General features: G+C 38.8%; 1 protein-coding gene across 1 annotated transcript in view; it reads right to left on the minus strand.

Moving 5' to 3' along the window:
* MIB1 (MIB E3 ubiquitin protein ligase 1) overlaps positions 1-27752 on the minus strand; it is a 104469-nt gene that overhangs the window by 66384 nt on the left and 10333 nt on the right. Inside the window, exons 2-6 of the mRNA XM_069568901.1 lie at positions 12829-13000; positions 10895-11024; positions 4089-4193; positions 2576-2642; positions 1058-1262 (exon numbers count right to left, since the gene is read on the minus strand). Of these exons, the coding sequence (XP_069425002.1) occupies positions 1058-1262; positions 2576-2642; positions 4089-4193; positions 10895-11024; positions 12829-13000 (679 nt within the window). The remainder of the gene's footprint in view (positions 1-1057; positions 1263-2575; positions 2643-4088; positions 4194-10894; positions 11025-12828; positions 13001-27752) is intronic.

A 27752-nucleotide genomic window follows, 5' to 3' on the forward strand; every position in this document is an offset into this window, starting at 1 on the left:
TCACTGTAGGATTTCAGAGATGCCCTTTATCAGGCCCTTCTCTTCTTAGGTTATTTAGTATTTTTACCATGAAGGATATTGGATTTTGTCAAATGTTTTTTGTGCATCTCCTGATATGATCACGTATATTCTCCAGATCTGAACACAATTAGAGCTAATTCTATACTTCAGTTAGCAATTTAATGTTTATTTTTCTTATTCTATAAATAAACCCTCCCTTAAAGAAATTCAGAGAGTTAGTTTAAGTACATGGCAGTAATAAAGATTTGACAAAATTAACTATTATTTTTTCTCTAAAATACTATAAAAATATTAGTAAACTGGATACATTTTGGCCCCTAGGGATAAACAAATAAAAGGCACAGGCCCAGTCTCCAAGAAATTTGAAACCTAGAGATCAAATAAATAACCATTTTAGTGGATAACAGGAGGTTTAAACAGACAAATATTGTATGCATGTACCAGGGAGGGTAGCTGGAGAGAGGAGGCAGGCATATATTCAGTATTTACAGGAGGCAGAGGAGTTATCCAAAGAAGAGGAAGACAAGGAGCATGGAAGGATGGTGTGTGTATGGAAGGATGGTGTGTAAGGAAGGTTACAGAAATGAATAAATGCACACAGCGCTATGTTGCTGATACCGATGAGTGTGTGGCAAGGGAGAGCTGTGTCACCGTGAGCCAACACAAGACAGGGACCAGAGGAGTTCACTGTTATTACCCTGTTTATTCAGGGTAGACTGAGACAGCCCACCAGGAACAGACAACTTTTTAGCTACACTTGGACCCAATACTGATACAATGTATTCTGCTCACTAAAGGGAGAAAAAAGTACACAGAATATTCACACACACACACACACACACACACACACACACACACACAGAGTTCTTACTTGCTTCCTTCTACTTTACCAAGGTATTCTGGATTTTCTTCTACTACTGAAGAGTTAGCTGTAAGAAGTCTTTGTGATGTCATATTATTTGCTTTTTGTAGGCTCAGAGTTCCTCTGTAGACAAATTTCACTTGCCATTACTGAAAATTAAGAAATACAACCAACCTATTGCCGCTTGGATACTGTACTACAATGTCATGATCTTCATCAATGCCACAAACTGTTCCAGTTGTAGTCAAGGTCTCAAACATGCCATCAGTCCATCCGCCATGACCATGCTGCAAAGACTGTACAATTTCAAGGTCAAGATCTATGTTGACCAGGTCACCAATCTGCAGCCCACCAGGGTTCCTGTTGCCATTCTGCTCACCTGTAATTGCAGAGGGAGGTGACCAAGGACAAGGGAAATCTCAGCAACAACAGGCAACTGCACTGTTTTAAGATTTAAAAAAAGCCCCAGACAGTTGAGTTTCAGTTACTATCTAATCTTAAAATGTTTTGAGAATAAAATGTGAGTATAAAAATCTAGAATTATACAGCCTTAAAAAAAAAAGAAAACAAAACAAACAGACTCAAAAGCAGAAATAAAGTAATGATTTATAACAATGACTGAAGAGGAGCAGAATCTATAGATGACAAGACACTGACTATCAGAACACAAAGCTCTGGGCACTGGTAATATTCACCTTTCTGCCTGGATGACTTGTTGAAGAGTCAGGATAGCTAACTAAAGAATATGAAAGAGACTCCTGGAATTTTGTTTTCTCTGAAGTGCTTACTATTATCATTTACCAAATGGTTTTTGTGATTTTTGCCTCAAGAGCATTTTTATACATTTTAAAAGCCCATTTCCAAGATTATTTTCAAAGCTACTTCTGGAGCAAAGGATGCATGATCATCAAACACTCTGCTGAGGGATCCTAAATGTGTATGTTGATTCTACACTTTTCTTGTAAAGCCCAAATACAAAAGAAGAATGTTTCTGAATGCAAGAGAGATGATCTCATCTCTCATCAAAACCATAAGATTTTCTTCCATATTCTCCTTTTTTCTAAAAAATTAAGGTATGCTGCAAGAAAACAGCACTTTGGGGCAATAAGGGAAAACAAATTATTTGAAAAGAGGAACACAGCGAGTTCCCACCGACACAGCTAAATCAGAAGACCCTAAAGGCTTAATCGGAACAATGTGGCAAATGGTCATTGTAGCAACAATGAAGAATCTATAGAATGAAAGTAGTTTTGGTTTTCCTGTTCTTTATTTCAATCATACATTATATTTATCATATTATCTTAATTTTGGAGCTGTTATATTTTCAAAGGAATTAAATTCTAAGGAATTTATAAATATTAAATTGTTAGCTCTTATTGTCAGCAGTATAAGTATGTATAAGTATGGTAATACAACACATTTTCCAACAAGCTCATGATTAAAACAAAAAAGTTTTATACAGTATTGGTATGCCCTATAAATGATGCATCAATTTAGTAAGACATGACAACTCTTTCAGACACTAAATAAATCATTAAAAAAGAACAAATACTTTTAAAACCAAACACAACCAAGAGCATGCCTTTAAAAATCTTTAATGATAACTAATTTTCTTAAAGCCCAGTTGAAACGCTTTTCTGATTCTATGAACTCTGACCCATTATTTAGAAATTTTCTCGTCTGCTAACTCACCTAGCACAGGACAATGATCTCTGTAGAAAGAACCTCCTTTGGCATCCTGGACACACTTCAGATCAGACTACAAAGAAGGGAAGAAACCAAAAAAATCACGCTTGAAAGCTTCAAGTATAGCTCAATACCTAAAATAGGCAAAAATGTTCATTCAGAACATTATCCTCAGCAGAAGTAGCTCTGGGTTAATAATCATACTAAACACTGCTTTCATAAACACCCATCAACAACTATAAACTTGATCTTCAGCTATGTCATACTTAAAGCTTTCTTTTGTAGTTCAAATTAAAATGTCTGGATCTTTACCACTGAAATATTTTCAAAAACACGTTGGAAAATGAGAACTAAAACAAAAATCTTGTATTTAAAAAGTACATCATACATTCCATTTAAAAGATTCTTTTACCAAAAAGAGGTCAACTCATTTGATCTTTCTAATCAATATTATGAGATATACAAGGTAGGCATTGACTCATTTTATAAAGGAAATTATCCAAAACTAGTCAGAAGGCAGAAAAGGAAAGTACCAAATCCAGTCTTTTGAGTCTGTGTCCAGATAATTTCCTATTTATATCACTTTTAGTCCTTATTTTACCATAACTTAGTTAACTTAAGTTCCTTCCCACTTAGCTTAAATAAGAAATTATTAAGTATTTATGTGAATGGGGAAGCAGTTGTGGTATAATGAAAAGTACAGAAAATGTGAAGTTAGATGAGAAACTTTGAGGGTGACTATGAAAATTCAGAACTAGATTACCTAAAAGTGCCTAACAGTACCATATAGATACATACACACATATATATATGTATAAAGTGATCAATATATACTTACTGTATTAAGAAAATGAGCTCCTTTACACACACACACACACACACACACACACACACACACAATCCAACTCTCTGTTAGTTACAGCCTCCTTTGCCACTGGAGTTCACATTTAGTTCAATCCTAGCCAAAGAGTCATGGGTCAAACTGTTTTAATGTGATACTTTAACTTAGCAATTCCACTTCTAGGAATCTATCTTAAGAAAATATACCCATAAATGCACAAAGACATATGCACAAGATGTATGTCACTGAAACAGGGCTTGCAACAATGGAAAACAGAAACAAAAAGCCAACCCAGACACCCATCAACAGCGATCTCATAAACAATGGCATGGCCATACCAGGAGTGCCACTCCACCACCAAAAAGAATGAGACTCAACCAATATATAAATACTACTCCTTAAGCACTTGAGTAATGTTTCTAGGTCAGTCATTTTCAATTGTCAACAGTACACTTTAAAAATACAGGGAAAAAACGCCTTAAAAATAATGTTAACACCTATTATACTAAATTCTCACTTTACAGATGTTCCTTCCTACTCATACTCATGATTCAGATGGCTGTATTATGATAAAAGGACATGACACAACAACAAAAGAAAGATTACATTAAGGGCTATTTTTAATTTCCTTTCTTTCACCCATCCAATATTTTCATCTTTTATGGTTCTTACACTTACCATGCCCTCAAAGCCAACTCTGTACAGGTTCTTAGCACCATTATCCCAGAGAACGTAGGCTGCGCTATGTGGGCTTGATGCACTCCAGTCTTGGATCTCTGTTACCTACAGGAAATTTTTGAGGGATAAAAAATCTTTAAGAAGAGAGGAGAGGCTGATTCTTTTAATTATATTTAAATCTTTAAAATTACTTCAGTTACAATCCTGTCTAACAGGATCATGAAAAACACTTACTTGCCAAATATATGTCACTTCTAACATATAACTGAATTAGAAATATTTTTTTACATTTTATTATGCCTCTCATCAACCCCACCCTCCTGCCTCTTCATAGAGGTCAGGGAAGTCCCTAAAACTACTGCTGCTGCTGCTGCTAAGTCACTTCAGTCGTGTCTGACTGTGCAACCCCACAGACGGCAGCCCACCAGGCTCCCCCGTCCCCGGGATTCTCCAGGCAAGAACACTGCAGTGGGTTGCCATTTCCTTCTCCAATGCATGAAAGTGAAAAGTGAAAGTGAAGTCACTCAGTCGTGTCTGATGCTCAGCGACCCCATGGACTGCAGCCTACCAGGCTCCTCCGTCCATGGGATTTTCCAGGCAAGAGTACTGGAGTGGGGTGAACTACTGCAGAAATTTTATATTGAGACACTTAGTGATTACAGTGATGGATTATCAGCAAATACATAACTCAATTCAAAATTTAAAATCTTTACTCTTAAAGGGTTCCTTCTAACAGCAGTGTATTCTTTTAAACCTGTTTTTTGATACAAAATGTAAAATCTTTGACCAAATACCCAGAACAATTCAAGATAACCCAGCTCTCTGATCAGCTGAACGCGGATGAGCACAGGCTCAAAGGCCATGTTTAAAGAAGGCTTGAGAGATCTGGTTCCGCCAGCAGTGCCCCCCAGCTGCCCTGAAAAGCAGGCCATCCAAGCTAAAATCCCCGACTACAATGGAAATCCAGACACTACCTCCAGGCCCCACATGCCACCAGACCAGACAGATTCATTAGAGCAGTTAATATTAAAAAAAAAAAAAAAAAACTGGAGTTGCTATTGATTTAGGGCCAAGAATCAACTACACAAAAATGACACACAGTGAGCACTGAACTTGGGGATTTTCAAGTGAAGCAGTCTACCCCCCAGACTGGGAGACTGTACATGTGCAACTCATGACTCTTTTCCATCTTGACACTTACCAACCACCCTTCATTTCAGTTTCTCAGAATGCCAGGCTGATACTAAACGTAATTTTTAAGGTATGCCCTTAAAAACATACTACTATTTCAAATAAGATACATAATGACCACTTCCTCTTCACCCTGTGCTAAAGCAACAATTTTGCAAGCCACATATTTTACAGTGCTTCTGTGAGATAAAATGTTTTTATGCTTAGGACTTGATTAAATACTTGAATAATATTTCAAAGCATTAGTAAGTCAGTCTATTCTTTCTAATTTTAAAATAAATTATGTTATAAAAATCTAACACAAACTTTAAAAAATAATTAAAAAATGAAATGAACATTAGACTAAGAAAAAGAAAATTACCAGTACTTTTAAAGTCCCCTGCATGCCTCTCATCAACCCCACCCTCCTGCCTCTTAATAGAGGTAACTACCACCCTGACTTCGGAGTCCATCGCTGCCATGCTGTGTTTTATGATTCTCACAACTAACCACTGCATAATCTTCAAAAGCAAGAGTTTCTAACATTCTAAAGTGAAACATGCAATTTGTAGGAAAGAAAAATAGCTTTTGATTATAATACAGTCAGATTCTATTTCATTTATTTTTAAAAATGCAGTGCTAGATTAAATAAGCCTGTGCTTTTATGAGAGGGACAAAAAAGCATTTGATCAACTTTTAAAAAACAAATTTTGTTTAAATCGAATTCATCCTAAATTTCAAATTACTTGGAACATAAGCAAGTTCATTACTCAAACTGTGAATCACTAAATGAAATCACTTCACTTGTTAATGTGATTCAGTTTATCGAGGAGGAAATAAAGTGGAAAGCATAAGAAAATAACTACATTAATTTCTTACTTTCAATTCTGATTAATAAATATGTGTGGAATGGCTACTAAACCATTAGGTAGAAGGTCGCTGAGAAATTCTGTAAAGATCAAACTAACAATATCTGCACTGATTAATCTTAACACCACTAATAGGATAATCAAGACTTTACATGCCTTCTTTATGTGTGATCTAAGTACACACACCAGTAATGAGGTACTCTTGCCAAAATAAACTTGAACCTGAATCTACTCATTTCTCTACATCTAACAACAAGTTTATAAGAAATACAACGGTTAGAAGAGCACATAAGAATCAATCAGAAAAATACAAAGAACTTGGTTTCTTCAACAAATAAACGGCAGTTTTTAAAACACTGATAAATTCTGAAGTTGGATGTTGGGTGCACAGGGATTTGTTATATTATGCTTTCCATTCTGGTGTAGGTTTGAAATTCTCCATAATAAAGTTTTTTAAAGGGAAGGAAATATATCTAGTGTATGTGTATGAGGCAATTAACATATATTTAAAGCATTTGTAAAATTAAAACAGTCTTGAAATACTAACACAGATAGTTAAGACCATTCGGTCACAAAGAGTCGGACACGACTGAGCAACTGAGCTGAACTGAACTGACACATTTCAATGCTATCTTTACATCATGTCTGTCAAAGCCTGCACTTGACCTGCTTATTTTTGTGTTAACACTGTTGTCACCATGCAAAAAACCATGGTACATGCAGGTATGTGATAGGCCATAGATGGGGTCAGTATTAATACAAGATCAGCCCAATTTGGTATCTATCCCTTAATATGGATCAAACTAACCATACAGTTGAGAACACATAGTAATGAGAAAGGGGAATCTTGAACCTCAAGGAAAAAAAGATAAGAATATACTACCACCTTCATGTGGGTTACACTAGGTTCGTGTGGGTTACACCAGAGGACAGGGAGAGAGAAGCCAGCCATGAAGGAAAAGGGGGAATTAAAAACTTTATTCATTCACACTCACGGTCAGAAAGAGTCAGACAAAAATTATATTGCATTTCAAACACGTGCTTAAATAATGTTACCCTGAAGACTTCCTATTACAGTAAGTTCCCTCACTCAGAGTCTTATGTGCAAGATGGTTTCATTTATTTCTCTTTTTGTTCCTAAAACGTAACAAGTATTAAATCAACAAACCGAAAATGTAATACTGATTACTCAAAGCTTCAAAACTGCTACTCTGCATTCCACCTAAGAAGTGTCAATATAACAAATCCTGAGAAGTGCCATTTACATGGCTTCAGGCTTTAGCAGCAACTGCTTTTGAAAAGGTGATGAAAAAGTTTTTTTAACCCTCTGACCACATAATTAAGTGTGAGGAAGAATATAAAGCTAAAACACTTCTTAGAATGAAAGTATTAAAAAATTTACTTCTCGGGCACTCTTTCAAAAAACATTACTAGGATGTGTACTCCATCAAAAGGAAGAGTAACTAAAGAAGATGATGTAATGGGATACAGAAAACACAAGATCCAGCCAGGAAAGAGACAAAGGCATCCATCAGAGGAGGCTGCCAAGATGCCTGCTGGGTACCAGGTGTCAAGGGCAATCGGACTGCAGCCACGTGACTCACAGGCCAGACATGCTGAAGGCTTTCATTACCAAGATGTCCACTGCCATCATATCGCTTTATCGACCTAAGGATACACTGCCTGAGTGAGCCGGACCCAAATTCTCAACTGAACTTGGCTTATTGGACTATGTAATGATGAGGTTCCCACTCTCGCCTGCATCCCCCCATTCCCTGCCACCTAAACCAGCCGAGGTTTCTCATCCCACTCCACAGAATATTCTGTTTTGCCTTATTCCTAAAACTTTGAGATGTATCATGGTACGCTTGGAAGCAAACAACACATGCCCTCTGACTATATTCCTGTCCAGTGTACAGCACGTGGTCCATACTTCTGCCCTTCCTGGTGTCCTGACTGTGCTGAGCCCCGTGTTTTCCAGGACCTAGTTATGACCATGTCTACTGACTACCCCAGAAAGACTCCTATGAGCTCCCAGGGATGCCGTTATCCAGAGATTGAATTCAGTTTATCTTCTCCCTAGAAGCTTTCGTCTAAAAGCACAATTCTGCTCTGTCTTTACAAAGGCTAGATTTCCGCTTGCTACCTGGTTTCTCAGAAACTTAAATCCTAAATGTTGTAATACAGAGCACTAAGTCATACAATAATAAAGACAAACAAGGGAATAATGACAGGCAAAATTAGTTACCTTGCAGGGCTTGCGGCTGGGAAACAGTAAACAGAAGGCTTTTAAAGGTATTCATAACACTCTTTTTTAATCCACAGAATAGGAATAAAATTTACTTTTTAAAATTTCACTACTATTCTTCAAGCTTCAACATATGTTTTATACACCCCAGGTGACACAGGATTGCTGTAAATGATTGCAGAAGCTGTTTACTGAACAAAGGGCCTTGCCAAAGAGGAAAGCAGAGGGTTACACCCAGCCTGAGTTCCACTCACCAAGACCCTCTGCACTAGGACAAGGCTGTCCCTGTGCCCACCCCCCAAGGGATACCTCTGCTCTGCCACTGGCTTGCCAAGCATGCCGCCAAAGCACTCCACTCAGCCAGAGATGGTGTCTTCCCCAAACTCACACTAGTCTGTGGTCCAGTTTTGCTTCTCCTTATGGTTGCCCAGGGTGGGGGTGGGGAAGGCAGATGAGGGATAGTTAGGGAGTTTGGGATGGACATGTACACTCTGCTGTATTTCAAACAGATAACCAACAGGGACCTGCTGTAAGCATAGCACAGGGAACTCTGCTCAATGTCATGTGGTAGCCTGGATGGGAAGAGAATTTGGGGGAGAATGGATACATGTACATATATGGCTGAGTCCCTTTGCCATCCACCTGAAACTTTCACAACATTGTTAACTGGCTCTACCCCAATACAAAAAAAAAAAAAAAGAAGAAGAAAGAAACGTGCTTCTCAAACTTTAATGTGCACCTGAGTGAGTTAGGTATCTTATTAACATGAAGATTCTAATTTAGAAAGTCCAGGAGGAAGGTGACCTATTACCTAGCAAGCCTCTAACAAGCTGTCAGGTGACCCTAACGCTCCTGGTCACAGAACTTAGATTTGAATTTCTGGTTCTCCATCTCCTCTAATGAGAACACAGGTCTCGAAGAGTAAGAGCCTTGTCTTTTCTGTTTATTCCTACAACCTTCAAGCCTGGAACAGAATCCTGTACCTAGTTCAGTTCAGTTCAGTCGCTCAGTCGTGTCTGACTCTTTGTGACCCCATGAATCGCAGCACACCAGGCCTCCCTGTCTATCACCAACTCCCGGAGTTCACTCAAACTCACGTCCATCGAGTCAGTGATGCCATCCAGCCATCTCATCCTCGGTCGTCCCCTTCTCCTCCTGCCCCCAATCCCTCCCAGCATCAGAGTCTTTTCCAATGAGTCAACTCCTCGCATGAGGTGACCAAAGTATTGGAGTTTCAGCTTTAGCATCAGTCCTTCCAAAGAACACCCAGGACTCATCTCTTTTAGGATGGACTGGTTGGATCTCCTTGCAGTCCTGCACCTACGTGGTCAGTAAATAAAGTTTTTCTTAAAAAGCATTGCTTCCTTAATAAAAATAAAAGTACTTAAAAGATGAAAGACTGAAATATTTGTCTGACTTCCAAACATTAAACATTAGACCTTATCACTTAAAAATGAAATCAACACAGCAATACTCTGAATTTGGAAAACATCCTATTTGACAAATGTTTAAAAATCTTAAATTCAAAAAAAATCTATATAGCACCAAGTAGTACAAGAGGCCTTCAAGTCCCTAGGAAGAATTCCTCAGATGACACAGACTTTAAAGTCATCATTCCTTAATGCTAAGAACAATATTTTACAGAAGGTAACAGTGGAACAGGGACTGATGCTGAAGTCTCAAAGGGAAATGCTATTAATTTCAGTACACCAAGCAAAACACCAAGAACACACATTCAAGACTTGAATATACATTCAGTACACCGGGCAAAACACCCAGAACACACATTCAGGACTTGAATATATATTCAGTACACCGAGCAAAACACCCAGAACACACATTCAGGATTTGAAAATATATTCAGTACACCGAGCAAAACACCCAGAACACACATTCAGGATGTGAAAACACATTCAGTACACTGAGCAAAATAGCCAGAACACACGTTCAGGATTTATTGACTGAATCAACGACTGCGTCATCAGCAAAAGCAACATGAGATCCAAAATAAGCAAAACCAACAACCCACTTACCCTGACATCTCTGGTTATCCCACCCCATTAAAGAGACTACAAAATTCCCTTCAGAGTAAATGCTGTAATTGACCCCCAGACCACTCTGCCTATGATCCCTCAGAAACGCATCTGTGAGGGAATGGAACATAAAGCAAGTAAATTCACATGAAATGTTAATAACAAGAAAGCCAAGAGCATGAGATACTGCTTGAGGAGGACTGGCCCAAAGAGGACGTTCAGAAAGGCATTCTGGACAGCAAAACGGCAATGTGAAGCCTGAAGATGGAAAAGAAAAACCTACCCACCAATCTTCTCACTGAACACCAACGTGTACAGCAGAGAGGGAACAATTGTTTTTCTTCCCAGGGGAAGGAAAAATGAAAGTTTAAGAAACTGCTATTGGCCTTAAAGAAAATGGGCCACAAAATTCAATTATAATAGTTTTAACATCTACTGAATATACAGTATTTGAGAATAACATGACGGTTCAGAAACACCCTTTACCTTTCCCCTGCGTCCATTCCCCCCGTCCTGATCTTCCCACTGCCAGTCCACTCCTCGCACCACTCTGGCACCTGCAAAGATCCCTCGGGCAGTGATCTTCTTCGATTTTCTACGAGACTCTAGCAGAACCCTAAAAGAAGATTCTACTTTCAATTTTATACAAAAATAAAATTGGTAATGGATGGCAATTTATTTTTTAAAATAAAGACCATATAAAACGTTATTTTCAAAATATTTTTCTTTGCTCTGGTTAACACCATAACAGCAAGTAATAGGAATACTTTCCACATTCCCTAAGTTATGCTGATGAAGACACTAGTAGTTGGAATAATAACAACAGGTTATATTCACTTAGCTTTTCCTATACATAAAAACACTTAGAGAGATATAAACTCTGTTACCCACCTTAAGATAAAGGTACTATTTATTACATTATTCATTTTACAAAAAGTCCCAAAGAGGTAAGCATTAATAACTTGCCCAAGGTCACAAAAGTTAACCTGGAATGGAATCAACACATGAATCCAGTCTAACCACTGCAGAGTATCACTACAAGCCTTCACTACTTTAGAGATGGCCTATACAAAACCCTACAACTGCCAAGCACACACTACAAACGAAGGCCTAAGAGAGACAGCACCACAGCAATGACAAATGGCACTTGACCTTGGGCAGAGGAAGACAATAAGGAGTGGTAGGGACTTTGGTGAGCGCCAGAGGACGCTTTGTCTAAAGGGGGCAGATGCTCCTGGGCTTCAGCCAACTGCTGCCAGGAACAAATGCAGGCCCTGTGGTGACAGCCTGGGAGGGAGGGGGAGTTAGAATTCATAAATATGATTTTTCTGTGAAATCACCTTTCACAGAAACTCACCTTTCACAGGTTTTACAAGGTAAGCAATTGTTCAAAAATTGAGAGCCAAGTCAAGCAAAATACACCTGTGGCCTGTATCTGACCTACACCAAACTGTCTCTAAAGCAGTGTATACCTACAAAAGCCTACGGACTTTGAAAAAGATTCCACATGCAGCTACCCAGACAAGCATGGCTCTCCAAAGCCTTCCATCCCTTATTTTCCTACAGCCTTCTCATTCCTAAAAAATCAAAAAGAACTGGGATTTTTAAATTCTACTTTCATCTCACTATTCTATTCATTTTCAGAATGTCTTTACTATACTCCAACTTGAAAAACTGTAAGCAAAAGACAAAACTAAATAATTTGTAGAAAATGACTCAACAAATGGTAGGGCCAGGATTTGAACCAGGACAGTATGACACAAAAATCCATCTTTCTATTACTTCTGTTGCTTCCCTTCACCAACTTGACTCTTGTTTCTCTGCATTAGTCATAGCTCCCTGAGAATACGCCATCAGCGAAAACTCTGCACCCACTCACACTCAACACTCCTCTCTTTGCACCTAAAACACTTTTTATGTATCTCTATATACAGTCTGAAACATCACATGATAATTACTGCTGATCAAACAATCCCTTAACCTGTAAACTGCTTTAAGAATATCATGCCCTATTTACCTTCAGATTTACCCAAGTACAGTCTTAAAGCTCTATAGTCTGAATAAATGTCTCTTGATTCCATAACTGTGCCCTAGTGTTCACAGGATAGAATGCATACGGAAAAAACCATCAGCCTTCCTTGGGCCACCCTTGCACATCTGAACACTGAGCAGGGCCACGTCTCTATACGAGAACAAACAGCCCCGATTATCCTGGAGAAACACACATAGCTCCATCTGTACTGGTTCTCTTCTTGTGATGTGGTAGCCCTGGTCGTCATTTAGCCTCGTATCTGCTATTTCCTACTAAACCAGCTGTCAGAAGCTATTTCCTAATCCTATTTTTAAGGTTGAATGGTACCAAAAAATGTAACAGATACAAAGAATTGCAATTGGAAAAAAAAAAAAATTGATTCCCATACCGCTCACTCCCTGGTGTGGTAATTCTATAAAAGCGATGCCTTAAATGATGTTTATCTCCATGATAACAAACGGTGCACAAGTCATAATTTGTACACTCTGCACACTTCCACCGAATGCCAATGATCGGCTGCTGGCGGCAGGTATCACACATGGTTCCATCGTGCTTGATGCCTGTTAAAACAGAGACACATGCTGACATTAATTTCAAGTATGGTTTATTTGAACAGTATTCCCTGAGGGAAAAAATAGGAACACAGCATTTTACAAAATAGCTCAATAAAGCAAGAAACAATATTTCAAATGAACCATATAGTTTCAAGATAACAGACAGCAAATATTCTAAAGAGTACAAATTACAGACTAAACCTTTTCTATTCCTTCTTTTTTCCTTAGTAAGAACACTTCTCAGTAGCACTTTCCTTGCTCTCATCCAAACCTGAAACTTAGGTTCAATGCAGAGAGAGAAGAATCCTTTATCATCAAGGAGATGTTTCAGACTTCAAACATGCAAAACACTTTTTGAGGAACACGAACCTATTCTCCAGGTAAAAATTCCAAAGAAGAAGACAGTTTCTCATAATATCAGAAACAAACTGTCAATTAACTTAAGCTTTTATCCCTAGGTATTGACAACTTTTTGCTTCCCCGTTTAATGGGAAATAACATAGCTGAGTTTGTTGTTGTTTTTTTCTTAAGGAAAAAGAAGTAATAAATGCTAGAAAAAGAAAACCATCTCCACAAAAAATACCACTACAAATTAGTGAAGAAACTGGCACTGTACGGTAATAAGACGTGGGAAGAATGCCCCTTTACTGTTCTGTTACATTAAGATCGCTTGTTCGGTGTGCGGCCTGTGAACATCAGTGTGACTACTTCACAACATGCTGTGCGGTCACGCCCGAAGCTGACACCCTCCTACATCAAATTCTGGCTCTGTCAATAGCTTTCTGTGCCGACAAAAGTCATTTTAACTAAAATATTTACATGTAAAACTACAGTATTTATTTCAAAATACACAGTGGAGAGGGACGGGAAGTACATTGAGTTGAGATGAAACAAGACTGCTCATTTGAAGTTGGGTAACAGTTAACACGGGTTCATTATACTTTCTGTTCTGTATAAATGTAGAAAATTTTCCAATACTTAAATAAAAAGTGAGTCCTATTAGTTCTCAGAACCTCATTCCCTTTGGAGGAAGTGATATGATCTTTAAAGGAAAGGTGTGTTCTAAGAATAAAATGAGAATGTGCAGAATATGCAAGAACTATAATATAAAAGTAGCACTGCTGTAACTAAACAAGAACTAACGCACTACTGCTACTTCCGGAAAAGAGAAAAACCCTATTCAACTCACGTCTATATCCAAGTTCAAAATCTCTATAAGGATGGTAACCAGATTCTAAATTAAGTGCCTAAGCTGAGATGGTTAAGACGTAAAAAGGAGGGAGTGATGGGGTGGGGAGAAATGAACACTGGAAGGAATGAGCCCTCACTAGGGAACCGAACTGGCCACCACCACTCTGAACTCGGCCTACCCAGTCTCTGAGAAATCAATTCCTGCTGTTTACAAACCCCCCAGTCTGTGGTAGATTGCTGTGGCAGCCCAAGCAGACCAGGACAATATGGAGAGAGAGACTGTGAAGCTGAAGTGGTGTAACAGAGGTACACACACTTAGAAAGGCATCAGAGCAAAAAGGCAAACACAAGGAATTAGACTGCACTTAACCTTAACAGAGATATATTAAATGCACTAGTCAACCAATTCTAACTTAGTGATCAAAGCTGTCATATATCCTTGGCAAATACCGCAATACTTTATACAAAAATTAAAGAACAAATTTCTCAATTTCCCAGAGACTACATATGGAGAATAATCAATTAATTCCTGTGTGGATGACCTTCACTTTAGCAAATTACCCACCCTCTCCATTCACTAATTACTATTTTATCTCTGGTTTTTCCCCAAAGCTTACAGCTTCCCTGAGCTGTACCTATCCCCTGGGTTCCTTTCATTGTGTTCACTCCACGATAGCAACAGAGGGCACACCTGCCATTACTCAAGGGTAGCTCATCCGGCCCTTCCCATTCTAGCCTAAGGCTAATTAATTCTGACTGCTTCAATCATGGAAGTGATCATCTGCCACAGGCCCAAAGGAGATTAGACTCCAGCTTAACAGACTGTAAACTAAAATTAAAAACCAAATTTATGGCTGCACAACTCAGAGCTACCAGCATTCACTGGTACTGCATGCTTTAGTGTTTTTAGAATATAAATCAGAAAGCCAAATGCAATTTACATCTATTCTTCCTTTTGGGGTGTATAAATGAGTACAGAGAAAAGGATTTGTTTGGTATTTTTCAATCATATGAGGAGGGTTTTTTTGTGTTTGGTTTTTTTTTTTTCCTAAGTAGCAAGGAATCCATAATCTGGCTAATCACAAGGGTTACTAAGAATCTGCTATATTTTTATTTAAACCAATATATAACCTTTCCTTAAAGTGTTCATTTTGAAAACATAATTCTGTAAATATTCTTGTAATTATTATCTCCCAACACAAATAGCAAAAGTCTACAGAGTTAAGAAAGAAATTATCCTGGCTCACATTAAGATTTTAAGGTAAATTCTAAAACTTATCAACAGACAAAGACTTTGAACTGTCATATCTGATGCAAGGCTACTAAAGTGAATTTTCATAAAAATCGGCACTTTTTAATAAGAAATGGCAAAAATCACAATATGATTTTTGTGACTCATCCATTTTAACTCATCCATTTTAATACTGAAATACAGATATACACCTGCTTTATTTAAGATTTTATATCAGTTACATTCCTGGAAAACTGAGTGTATACTTAAAATGGAGGAAGGGTGTGGCAGATTATTTTCTAAAAAAAATCTCACCGACTATATCCACCCTAAGTGCTCCTCTGACAACAGGACAATGAATGACAAGTGACCATCAACAGGCAGATCTGTTCCCCTCCCCCCTGAACCAGAGGGGACATTTGCCTTGGTTAACAGAAGGTGGCGAAAGTGACACTGTAGGATTTCTGTGCCATTTGTCTGTCCATGTGCCTCTCTCCCCCTTTCAAGATTCATGCCGCCCACCACCCCCAGCCCGCCATGCCTTGGGAGCTCTCTCATAGTAAGTCTGGCTACCTGAAGCTGCCACAGAGACACCATTCGGAGAAGCCACAGAGAGGTGGAAAGACATGCCCAAGGAAGCCTGGCTGGGCCAGCCCCTCCACTGTTGACTCTTCTCACTAAAGCCCCAGACACTGGCGGAACAGAGGCAAGCCATTCCCCACTAAGCCTCGAGCATAGAAGTATTTTCCACAACACAAAGTTTTGGGATATCTGTTATGCAACCAATGCAACTAAAACAAAGCAAGTTAAAAATAAGATACAATCTTTGCTAAATTATAGTTCTCTGCAGTACAGTGTAGCAAAAATAAGGATAATGAGCTAAATATGAAAAAAGGAAATCATAAAAGTGCTAGAAAAAATAGTTGAACAGCATCTTTTATAATCTTAAGTCTAAGCATGACACAAAATGTAGAAGTCACACACATACCCATGTGAGCACACCCGGACAGAAAGTGTACAAACGGAGAAAACCAAGCCACTCCTCCCAACTGCACACAGTGGGTCGAGGCACAACAGATGGGCACTTCCACATTCGTTTGCTGTTTGTACACTTTTGAATTATTTAGTTTTTTGGTTTTTTAAATCATTTAATTGGTAGATAATTACTTTACAATATTGTGGTGATTTTTGCTATACACCGATTATGAATAAGCCACGGGTGTACATGTGTCCCCCATCCTGAACCACCCTCCCACCTCCCTCCCCAACCCAATCCCTCTGGGTTGTCTCAGCAGACCGGCTTTGAGTGCCCTGCTTCTTGCATCGAACTTGCTATTCTCTCAGATCATCCCACATATGATGATTGTGCCTTCTCCCACATAGTCCAGAAGTCTGTTCTTTATATCAGTGTCTCTTTTGCTGCCTTGCATATAGGGTCATCATTACCATCTTTATAAATTCCATATATATGCATGAATGTATTGTATTGGTGTTTCTTTGACTTACTTCACTTTGTATAATAGAGGCTCATTTCATCCACTCAACTGACTCAGCCCCATGCATTCCTTTTTACAGCTGAGTAACAGTCCATAGCGTGTATGTGCCACAACTTCCTTATCCATTCATCTGCCAACGGACATCTAGGTTGCTTCCATGTCCTAGATACTGTAAACAGTGCAGCAATGTACATTGGGTACAGGTGTCTCTCAATTTTGGTTTCCTCAGTGTCTATGCCCAGCATTGGGATTTCTGGGTCGTATGGCAGTGCTATTTTCAGTTTTTTAAGGAATCTCCACACTGTTCTCCATAGTGGCTAAACCAGTTTGCATTCCCACCAACAGTGTAAAAGGGTTCCTTTTCTCCACACCCTCTCCAGCATTTACTGTTTGTAGACTTTCTGATGGTGGCCATTCTGACCAGCGTAAGATACCACCTCATTGTGGTTTTGATTTGAATTTCTCTAATAATGAGCTATATTGACCATCTTTTCATGTGTTTATTAACCATCTGTACATCTTTTTTGGAGAAGTGTCTATTATAATTTCATAACTTTAAAAAGGAAGTACAAGAGATACCAACTTTATCTTCCTGAATCAGCACATATTACAAATAACACATCCATGTATGTGAAGATGGTGTCAAGAAAGCCAGTCAGATGGATACTGTTGAGAGGGAAACATAAATTGATACAATCTCTACACAGAAGGTACCTGCAAAATGTTTTAAATGCTTTAGAAGATTTTGACCCCACCTTCAAAATTTTAAAAAGGTACACCCAATGATACTAAATTTTTTGTAGTGAATAAAAATTTAACATAACTGATGTTGAAAATATGAGACTATTTATGTATAAACTAAGGTAATCCATAAAGGAAAATTCTCTGCGGTTATTAAACTACATTGCAGAAGAAACATTACTGAGATGGTAAACAATATTACTATTTTATAAAGTAGTTTGCTAAGAATTACAATATAGCACTTTGGTGAATAAATTACACTATATGTATCACACATGTGCACAGAAAAACTAGAAAGATAACCCCCAAAATGTGCTTGATGGGATTCATTCCCCTTTGTGGTTTTTTAAGTTTTCTACACTCAGTGTATGTTAATTCTAGGAAGCAGCTGGGTAAGAAGGGGCATCAAGCATAAGGATCAGAAATGCTGGTGTATGTCCCTTACAATTAAAATAAAAGCTGAAAATAAAAATACAAGGAATTCCAATGATTTATAGTAACTAATTTTCAAATTGTTATGTTAGCAATGTGGTATATATAACTACAACTCAAAGTTTTTTTTCTTTTAGCCCATAGCCTAACCTAGTTATTCCATGCTTATGAAAATAAAATGCATACCTAACACGTACACTCCTTAATCTGTCTTAACAAAGGAAAACACCAGGACCCAAAACTTCACAATATCAAAGAGCAGTAACAGTAAATGTCCACACAATAGTAACATTTCTGAACAAGGTCTAAGATAGGTCTCCTATGCCATCACAAAAGCCAAGCATACTAAACAAACTGGCCCAATACACACTGAGCAGGCACATCCTAAACTATTGGTCCAGCTCTTCAAAGGAGTGTGGATTGATGAGAGCCAAAGGGAAAATGTATCCCCACCTGACCAAAAAAAGACAAGTCCAGGTTTCAGCTAGTCCCCTATTTACATATTTTTCATCTCTAAGTGCATTTTCCACACAGTACAATGATAACATTCATCAGCTCATAATCTGAGTACACGCTTTCTTTAAATGGAACCATTTAAACACACAATGATAACTGGTTAAAACCAAAAAACCCTCCTACAATTCATGGTTTTAAGAATACGTCAAGAAAACCATTAATGCACACAAAAGCATGTCCAAATCCTTTCTTGGTTCCCACAGTTCAAATGCCAACAATGTTACTGAACAGCTGTGAAACAGACCAATGCTGAGAGCTGGAGAAAGTCAACAAAGCAGCTGCTCCAACACCAAAATGAGCAGGCGAGAATTTTTAATGACAATGCAATGAATTGACTTTAAAACAAAAGTTGATATTTAAAGAAAACATTAAAAAGGAGAAAGAGCCTTAAATGCACAAGGCCAACATTTTATTAACCTCTTACTTTGGTAGTTTTTTTGTTTGCCCTTACTTCATGCACCCAATTCATTCTCACCTAAAACTGTTCTCTTCCATTCAAAACCTGGCAAGAGTTATTCCTTAAAATTTCCCTTTCTTGAAATTTAATTCCTTAACTAAACCCATTAGTGCTTTTTCTTCTTATAGAATACCATATCACCCTAGAGAGTAATGCTCTTTCCCTTTGCTAAGCTTTATGAAGACATCTGCCACTGTTAAATGAACCACCTGATGATAGCTTTTGACTCATTCTAATACTTAAATGACCATCTGCTCTACATTTAATGACATCTCGCCTAAATTCAGTAACTTAGAGAATTTACATAGCTTAAGTCTTTCTGTTGGCTAATTTTATGAGAACGGTAAAACATGCTAATTGAAATCAATAACCACAAGTTCTTAAAAGAGGCAAGGAAAACAATTCAAATCCACAAAGCATTGATTTATCTAAGTAAACTGCTAAATTTCTAGAGAGAAAAGATGATTGAAAGAGAGAAGTTTCCCACTATAAGCAGTTCATTATGTGAAGCAAAAGTAAATAATATAAATGTTCATTAATAAGAGAGTGCAGACATATATTAGATAAATAATGGAGTATCTAAAATGAATTTTTAAGAGCCACACAATTCGCCATGGATGAACTCTTCAACCATAATGCTCCATTTTAAAATTATACAAGAATACAAAACTGTTGATTATTTACAGATAGATACAACATAGCATAAATGTAAAGATATCCATAGGAACTTCTAATTTCTACATAGTGGTAGCAGAATTTCTACATAGTGGTTACTTTAGGAGAGGAAGGGAATGAAATTGGGAAGAAGTACAGTGTTTCAAACATCAGAAATGCTTTATTTGTAGATAGGTGCACAGGTATTTATTAATCACTCATGTACATGGATATCTTAAATATATGTAATAAACTTTTAAAATAAAAGATAAGCATTCCTAGTAGACTAGTACAGTGCCTAGTTAACCCTCTACCTTTTCGCCCTAATTAAAAGATTTCACCCAACAGTAAAAAGTAATTTACAAGTCATCAACCAGTGTTTAAACGCAATTACTTATTGCGGCGTAACTATTTGCTGAGGTCATTCAACTAACCAGAAATTCCTATTTCTGATTTATGGATTCACTCAATTTTAACCCCAAATCAATGTGACAAAAAGTTTACAGAGATTAAACAGGGTTAACCAACTAGAATATGCATCTTATCCTCCCTGAACCATCAAAGTACTTATTGTTTAGAAACTGACTGAAGTGTAATTAAAATTCCTAATGAGGGTGAGGCCTTTGTGACCTGCCAGCTGCTTGGTATACTCCACATTCCTTACTCTTGAGAAACAGTAAATTAGTGAAAATAAGATTATTATTAATACTAACTACTACTTAAATCAGTACACCAAGCTAGGTGCTTCACATGTATCACATAATCTTCCTAACAATATTAAAAGGTAGGCATTATTATTCTCATTTATAGATGAAGAAATTGAGGATATGTGGGCTCAAATTCAAACCATGTGAATCTGATTACAAAGCCTGGCCTCTTATGCTCTTGACTCTGCTGCTGCTGCTGCTAAGTCGCTTCAGTCGTGTCCGACTCTGTGCGACCCCATAGACGGCAGCCCACCAGGCTCCCCCGTCCCTGGGATTCTCCAGGCAAGAACACTGGAGTGGGTTGCCAAGCCCTTCTCCAGGGGATTTTCCTTGTCCAGGAACTGAACTCTTGTCACTGAGGTCTCCTGCATTGGCAGGCAGGTTCTGTATCACTAGTGCTCCCTGGAAAAATGAAAAAATTATCTATTTCTTAGTTAATTTCAATAGTGCAATAAAGTGAAACACGATCAACTTCCAACCAACTCTTGAGTTAAGGAGATGTCTTTGAAAGCATCTCACTTAAAGTCTATGATTCTCTCATCTTTTCTGTTGGCCAAGTTATTCTCTCATCTATTTTTTCTACTCTACTTTATTAAAAGCTTGCATAACTATCATGCCTCACACAATTCAAGCCAAAGAAACAAGGTGTCAAACTAGGCACATAACTAGCATTTTCAGTAATATATTTGCTATTTTTAGCACTTGTTACACAAGAGTAGAAAATGAAATCAAACAAAAATGAGAACTTTATCCACTTTTTTCCCTCCTAACAGATAAAACTTCATTATTTCATTTTAGAAGCAAAACATCTATGTATCTTGACCTACTCCAACTTCATTTGACAGGTGAAGAATTAAAGTTTAAAGAGATTAATGTTATAAAGTATGGGGGGTGGGGGGAACTGACAAGCCTGGATATGAACCTCAACCATCAACCAATTACTTATGAAATCTTGGGCACCCTTGTTCATTTCCCATAGCTTGTTTTCTCATCAGTAAAATGAAGGCAATCAAATAACACTTTTATCAGGACTAAATGAGATAAAGTATGTAAAAAGCTTGGCATAGTTTCTGATACATGATACGAGTCCGGTAAATGTCTGTTCCTCTAGTTAACAAGTCCACATGAGGAAACAGAGAATGAACAAACACTTTAACTTTCCTACTAACCCAGTGCATTGTCCACTACTCCACGAAGAGAGGCTGGGAAAGGGAAGTAAGCAAAGCACCATAATGTAAAACATCACAATCCCAAGCTTTCATGATTTATTATCACTACTAGCCCTACAAAACTCCCAAAGTCCAAATAATGATTTTTTTAATATCAGAAATTTCCACCCCATTTCTTGCTTTTTTAGGAACAAAATTATCAAGACGATAAACCCACCCCTGGGAGAAAGCCGTATACTCTTATCATGAGTATGCAAAGAGAATATAAACTAACCCTAACCACAGCAAGCATCTACTGAAGTAAATATGCTCCCAAAGTCACTCCAAGCCAGAAGTGAGTGTCTGGACTACCTGCTACATTCCATTATCTCCTCCATTAGTTTAAACACCACTTTATCTTAGTTGTGTTCTACAAGTTCAGTTAAAAGCCAGTTGTTTAGAATTCAGGATCATTTTCCCTCAGAAATGAACTTGTAAAGATAACTTAGATACCAGACTATTTCATAAGAACCTATTTACACAGAGCTAATCTATGGGGAAAAGATCAAATTATTTCTGTGTTCCCAGTTCGCTCTGAGGAGGTGGTATATTGTAATGCAAACATCCCAGTTTAAAAGGGGGTAGGGGGCAAGCTAAACTGGCCTTGGGGACATCTGAAAGTATATGAGCAAAGAAATGGGCTTAGGAGAATGAGGAACATTCTAAAAGAGCCATTTTCCCACAGATACTTCACATGCATAAACTCTTGTCTGGTGACTCAATACAACAGTTTGCAAAGTGAGGTACATGACCCAGGAAATACAGAAGAATGTGCTTTGAAATCGAAGAGATACACTCACAATCTCTTATCTATTCCAAAATCCCAAAACTCTCAAGTTTTTTGTAAATGAGCAGCAAACTGAGTGGTAAACCCTGATCTGAATGAACAAAAGACTACATTGTTGTTTTGTCAGTCACTCACTCAGTTGTGTCCAACTCTTTACGACCCCATGGACTCCAGCATGCCAGGCTTCCCTGTCCTTCACCATATTCCGGAGCTTGCTCAAATTCACGTCCATTGAATCAGTGATGCCATCCAACCATCTCATCCTCTGTCGTCCCCTTTCTCCTCCTGCCTTCAATCTTTCTCAACATCATGGTCTTTTCTAATGAGTCGGCTCTTCACATCAGGTGACCAAGGTATTGGAGCTTCAGCTTCAGCATCAGTCCTTCCAATGAATATTCAGGAAAAACCAGTAGCTTTGACTATATAGACCTTTGTCAGCAAACTGATGTCTTTGCTTTTCAATATGCTGTCTAGGTTTGTCATAGCTTTCCTTCCTAGGAGCATCTTTTAATTTCATGGCTGCAGTCACCATCCACAGTGATTTTGGAGCCCAAGAAAAGAAAATCTGCCACTGTTTTCACTTTTTCCCCTTCTCTTTGCCATGTAATGATGGGACCAGACGCCATGATCTTAGTTTCCTGAATGCTGAGTTTTAAGCCAGCTTTTTCACCATCCTCTTCCAACCTCATCAAGAGGCTCTTAAGTTCCTCTTCACTTTCTGCCATTTGAGTCACATCATCTGCATATCTGAGGTTGTTGAAATTTCTCCCAGCAATCTTGATTTCCAGCTTGTGATTCATCCAGCCCAGCATTCTGCATGATGTACTTTGCATATAAGTTAAGTAAGCAGGGTGACAATATACAGACTTGATGTACTCCTTTTCCCAATTTTGAACCAATCCATTGTTCCATGTACGGTTCTAACTGTTGTTTCTTGAACCACATACAGGTTTCTCAGGAGGCAGGTAAGGTGGTCTGATATTTGCATCTCTTAAGAATTTTCCACAGTTTGTCACAATCCACACAGTCAAAGGCTTCGGCATATTCAGTGAAGCAGATGTTTTTCCCTTAGTATAAGTATTCATACGCTTTCTGCAGAAATACTGGTGTATCTGATATGACAGGTGCTGTTCTAGGCCTGGAAGTGGGAGATATGTACTCTGTGGAATATCATATTACAGCTCTGAAATCCAAAAGCTTATCAACTCAGTCCCAAGCATTCTGAATAAAGGGTACGGACTTCCATTAAAACTTTCACATTTACTATTTTTTCTAAAAACCTAAGAATGAAATTAGGTTAGTAACTATACATTACTCAGCTGATACTAGAACCCTCAGTGGGTCACTAAAAAAAATCATACAACACACACAAGGTGTAGTGAGGATGGGTGGGAGTTTGACAGCTGAGGGTCTAACAATGTTGCTCACTTCTGGCACACTAAGACATAGGCAGAGTTGCAGAATACATCTTAATGATATAAAACCACATGTTGATTATCTTGGGATAAAGTGCTTAAGAGTCAAAATCAAAAATAAGTTTCTTTTTTTTCCTACAAAATAAGAGTATTTCCAAATTGCACACGTTTTCTAGAATGAAAAGTGGTTGCTAACAGCATGCTCCCTAGAAGATACATATATTTTTTAATTATACCATTTAATCTGTCCCTCCAGGTAAAGGTGATGTCTGACAAGAAATAAGAAAATCAATGCAGTCCAAAGGGAACTAGAGTAAACAAGGTGAAAAGTGACATCTGAAGATACTTCCCTCTTATGTGGTCTTTAATGCTGAAACACTGTGTGTCACCAATAAACTCTAATATCTGCATCCATAAAAGAAAATCATTTTTATTTCATCTTAAATTCAGTGGATTCTGAATTCATTTATTCAAAATATAAAAGTGAAACACCTTCTAATTCATTTGTAAGAAATGATCAGGACCAGAAAAGATAGAAAACTACCAGCTAAATTTCAATAAAAATGTTTATTTGACTGGTAAATGAAATAGAAACATAAGACTGAGTTAGGTAAACACATTGCATTAATCAGGGTCCAGTCAGCAGACAGGAAACCACACCAATTCACCACTTCTAAAAATGGGAAAACAATGAAAAAACAGGATTATTTAAATATAAGAGGCTTAAAGGAGGGGTGCCATACTGCTGGATTACATGTTACACGTGGAATACACATACAGAAAAACCATTAATGTCCAACAACAGTGTTATATTAAAATAATCAACCAACCATATCCAGACTAGAACAATTTACCTCAATTTTCTAGTCAACTTTCCCTCAGGAAAAGTAGTACAAATGGTGATCATTTTTGAACTACTATAAACAGAAGAGAGGATGATGGGGAAAAGCAATGAATTAACTGAGTTTTCATTCCTATAATCTGCCATTCACCAGCTTTGGAACTGAACAAGTTTCTTCATCTCTCTAAGCCTGAGTTTCTTTTTATCTGTGTTAGGAATCCAACTGCACATCTAATGAGTTCAAAGCTCTTTGAGAAGAGTGATTTATTCAGAAAATACTCATCCAGAGCTATGGTTTTGCTAGAAAATGGAGATACAAGGAACAAACACCCACACACACTCCTTTCCCTCCAACTAATAATCTCATGCAAAAGACAATTACAACCAGCATCCCTGTAGCAGCAGAAAGGAGCACAGGGTACTCTGCAATCACACTATCTAGCAATTAAAAGTGGAGGAGAGAACCTGTGGGAGGCTACCTGGAGACACATCCAAAAAGAAATATCTAATCTAACCACAGAGATAAGCCTGTAGTTTGGTGGCTCTGTTGGTAAAGAATCCGCCTATAATGCAAGAGACCTGGGTTTGATTCTGGAGAAGGAAATGGCAACCCACTCCAGTATTCTTGCCTAGGGAAATCTCATGGACACAGGAGCCTGGCAAGCTACACAGTCCGTGGGGTTGCAAGAGTTGGATACAACTCAGGAACTAAACCACCACCATATATTAAGACAGCATTACAGGGGACTTCCCTGGTGGTCCAGTGGCTAAGACTCTGTGCTCCCAATGCAGGGAGCCTGGGGTCAATCCCTAGTCAGGGAACCAGACCCCACAGGCCCAATTCAAGAGTTTGCCTGAGGCGCGGGCTGCAGAGCTTTGTAAGAATCGGGCAGGAACGCCCCACGCGCAACCAGAACGATCTAACTTGGGCTAGCAAACCAGACTGTGGGATAGCTACCGAACGAAAAGCTGGAACATAAGACACCGCCAGGACCGAGCATAGAACAAAGGACTGAACGGAAAAAGCCGGCTGCAGACCATCCCCCGCCGGGGACAGGCAGCCAGAGCCGTAAGGACTGGAAAGGGGCAATTGCAGACCCGGAGAGACTTTACTTACCTAACTGCAAGCAGGCTTCTTTGCTAAGACTTCTGGGGGTGCTGGACAGTCACCATCTGCCTCACGGGGGGCGCCAGCGGTCCACCCAGAAAGCTGAGCAGCAGCGGCAGAAAAGGTGACAAGCCGCGGCGATCGCGCTCGCCAAACTCCTGAGCTACTCAGACAGGGGAAGGGCACAAAGCGCAGTCCCAGCCGAATGTGTGCCTCTGAGGGCTGCCTGAGCGCCGAACCTGAGCGGCTTGGACCGGGGAAGTGCACGCAGCCTAGGGCCAGCCCCAGACGGTTCCTGGCTGAGCATGGTAGAGCCGGAGCGGTTTGTGCGCCGCGAGAAGGGACAGGTCAAGCGGGGCTGAGACACTGTGTGCACATGACAGTGCTATTTGTTTGCAGCATCCCCCCTCCCCACAGCGCGACTGAACTAGTGAGCCTAAAAAACCAGCAAACAGAAGAAGTTAAACAGAGGGAACCACCTTGGAAGTGATCCCACACAGCCCACAACATCAGAGAAGGACCAGAAATATTTTTACTATTTTTAAAATCATTCCCTTTTCTTTTTTTTCTAACTTTTTTTTCTAACTTTTTTTAATTGTTAAGCCTTCTATTTCTCCTCTAATTTTTATTTCTATAACCTACTATTACTATTTTTTTTTAAAAAAAGGCCTTTTTTTTTTTTAAGGCAAACACCATATATAGTCTTTGGATGGTTGTTGGCGGTTTGTTTTTTTTTTTAATAATTCTTGTTGTTGGTTTTTTTTCTCTTTTTTTTTCTTTCTTCCTTTTTCCTTCTGCCTCTTTTCTTTAATATTGTATTTTTGAAAATCCAACCTCTACTCTAGATTTTTAATCTTTGCTCTTAGGTTTTTGGTGTCAATTTTGTACATTTAAAAACCCAAACTTCACTACCCAAGTTTACCTGAGAGCGAGATTTCTGGCTTGACCACTCTCTCCTCCTTTGGACTCTCCTTTTTCTCCACCAGGTGGCCTCTGTCTCTTTTCTCCCCCATCTCTTCTCTATCTAACTCTGTGAATCTTTGTGGGTTCCAGACGGTGGAGAACACCTAAGGAACTGGTTACTGGCAGGATTTGTCTCTCTCCTTCTCATTCCTCTCTCTTATCCTCCTGGCCACCTCTGTCTACTTCCTCCCTCTCCCCTTCCCCGTATAACTCCATAAATACCTCTGAGCGGTCCAGACTATAGAGCGCACATAAGGAAGTGACTACTGGCTAGCTTGCTCTCTCCTCTTTTGATCTCACCGCATCTCATTCCAGTTACCTCTAACTACCCCCTCCATCTTCTCTTCTCCTTGTAACTCAGTGAACCTCTCTGAGTGTCCCTCAATGTGGAGACTTTTCATCTTTAACCTAGATGTTTCATCATTGGTGCTGTATAGATGGAGAAGTCTAGAGGCTACTGTAAAAATAAAACTGAAAACCAGAAGCAGGAGGCTTAAATCCAAAGCCTGAAAACATTAAAGAACTCTTGAATTCAGGGAACATTAAGCAATAGGAGCTCATCAAATGCCTTCATACCTACACCAAAACCAAGCTCCACCCAAGGGCCAACAAGTTCCAAAACAAGACATACCACGCAAATTCTCCAGCAACACAGGAACACTCCCCTGAGCTTTAATATACAGGCAGCTCAAAATTATTCCAAAACCTTTGATGTCTCATAACCCATTACTGGTCACTCCACTGCACTCCAGAGAGAAGAAACCCAGCTCCACCCACCAGAACTCCAACACAAGCCTCCCTAACCAGGAAACCTTGACAAGCCACTGATAGAACCCCACCCACAGTGAGGAAGCTCCATAATAAAGAGAACTCCACAAATTACCAGAATATAAAAAGACCACCCAAACGCAGCAATATAACCAAGATGAAGAGACAGAGGAATACTCAGCAGGTAAAGGAACAGGAGAGTTGCCCACCAAACCAAACAAAAGAGGAAGAAGTAGGGAATCT

This window comes from Ovis canadensis, chromosome 23 (genome assembly GCF_042477335.2).
Source record: "Ovis canadensis isolate MfBH-ARS-UI-01 breed Bighorn chromosome 23, ARS-UI_OviCan_v2, whole genome shotgun sequence".
Taxonomy (NCBI): domain Eukaryota; kingdom Metazoa; phylum Chordata; class Mammalia; order Artiodactyla; family Bovidae; genus Ovis; species Ovis canadensis.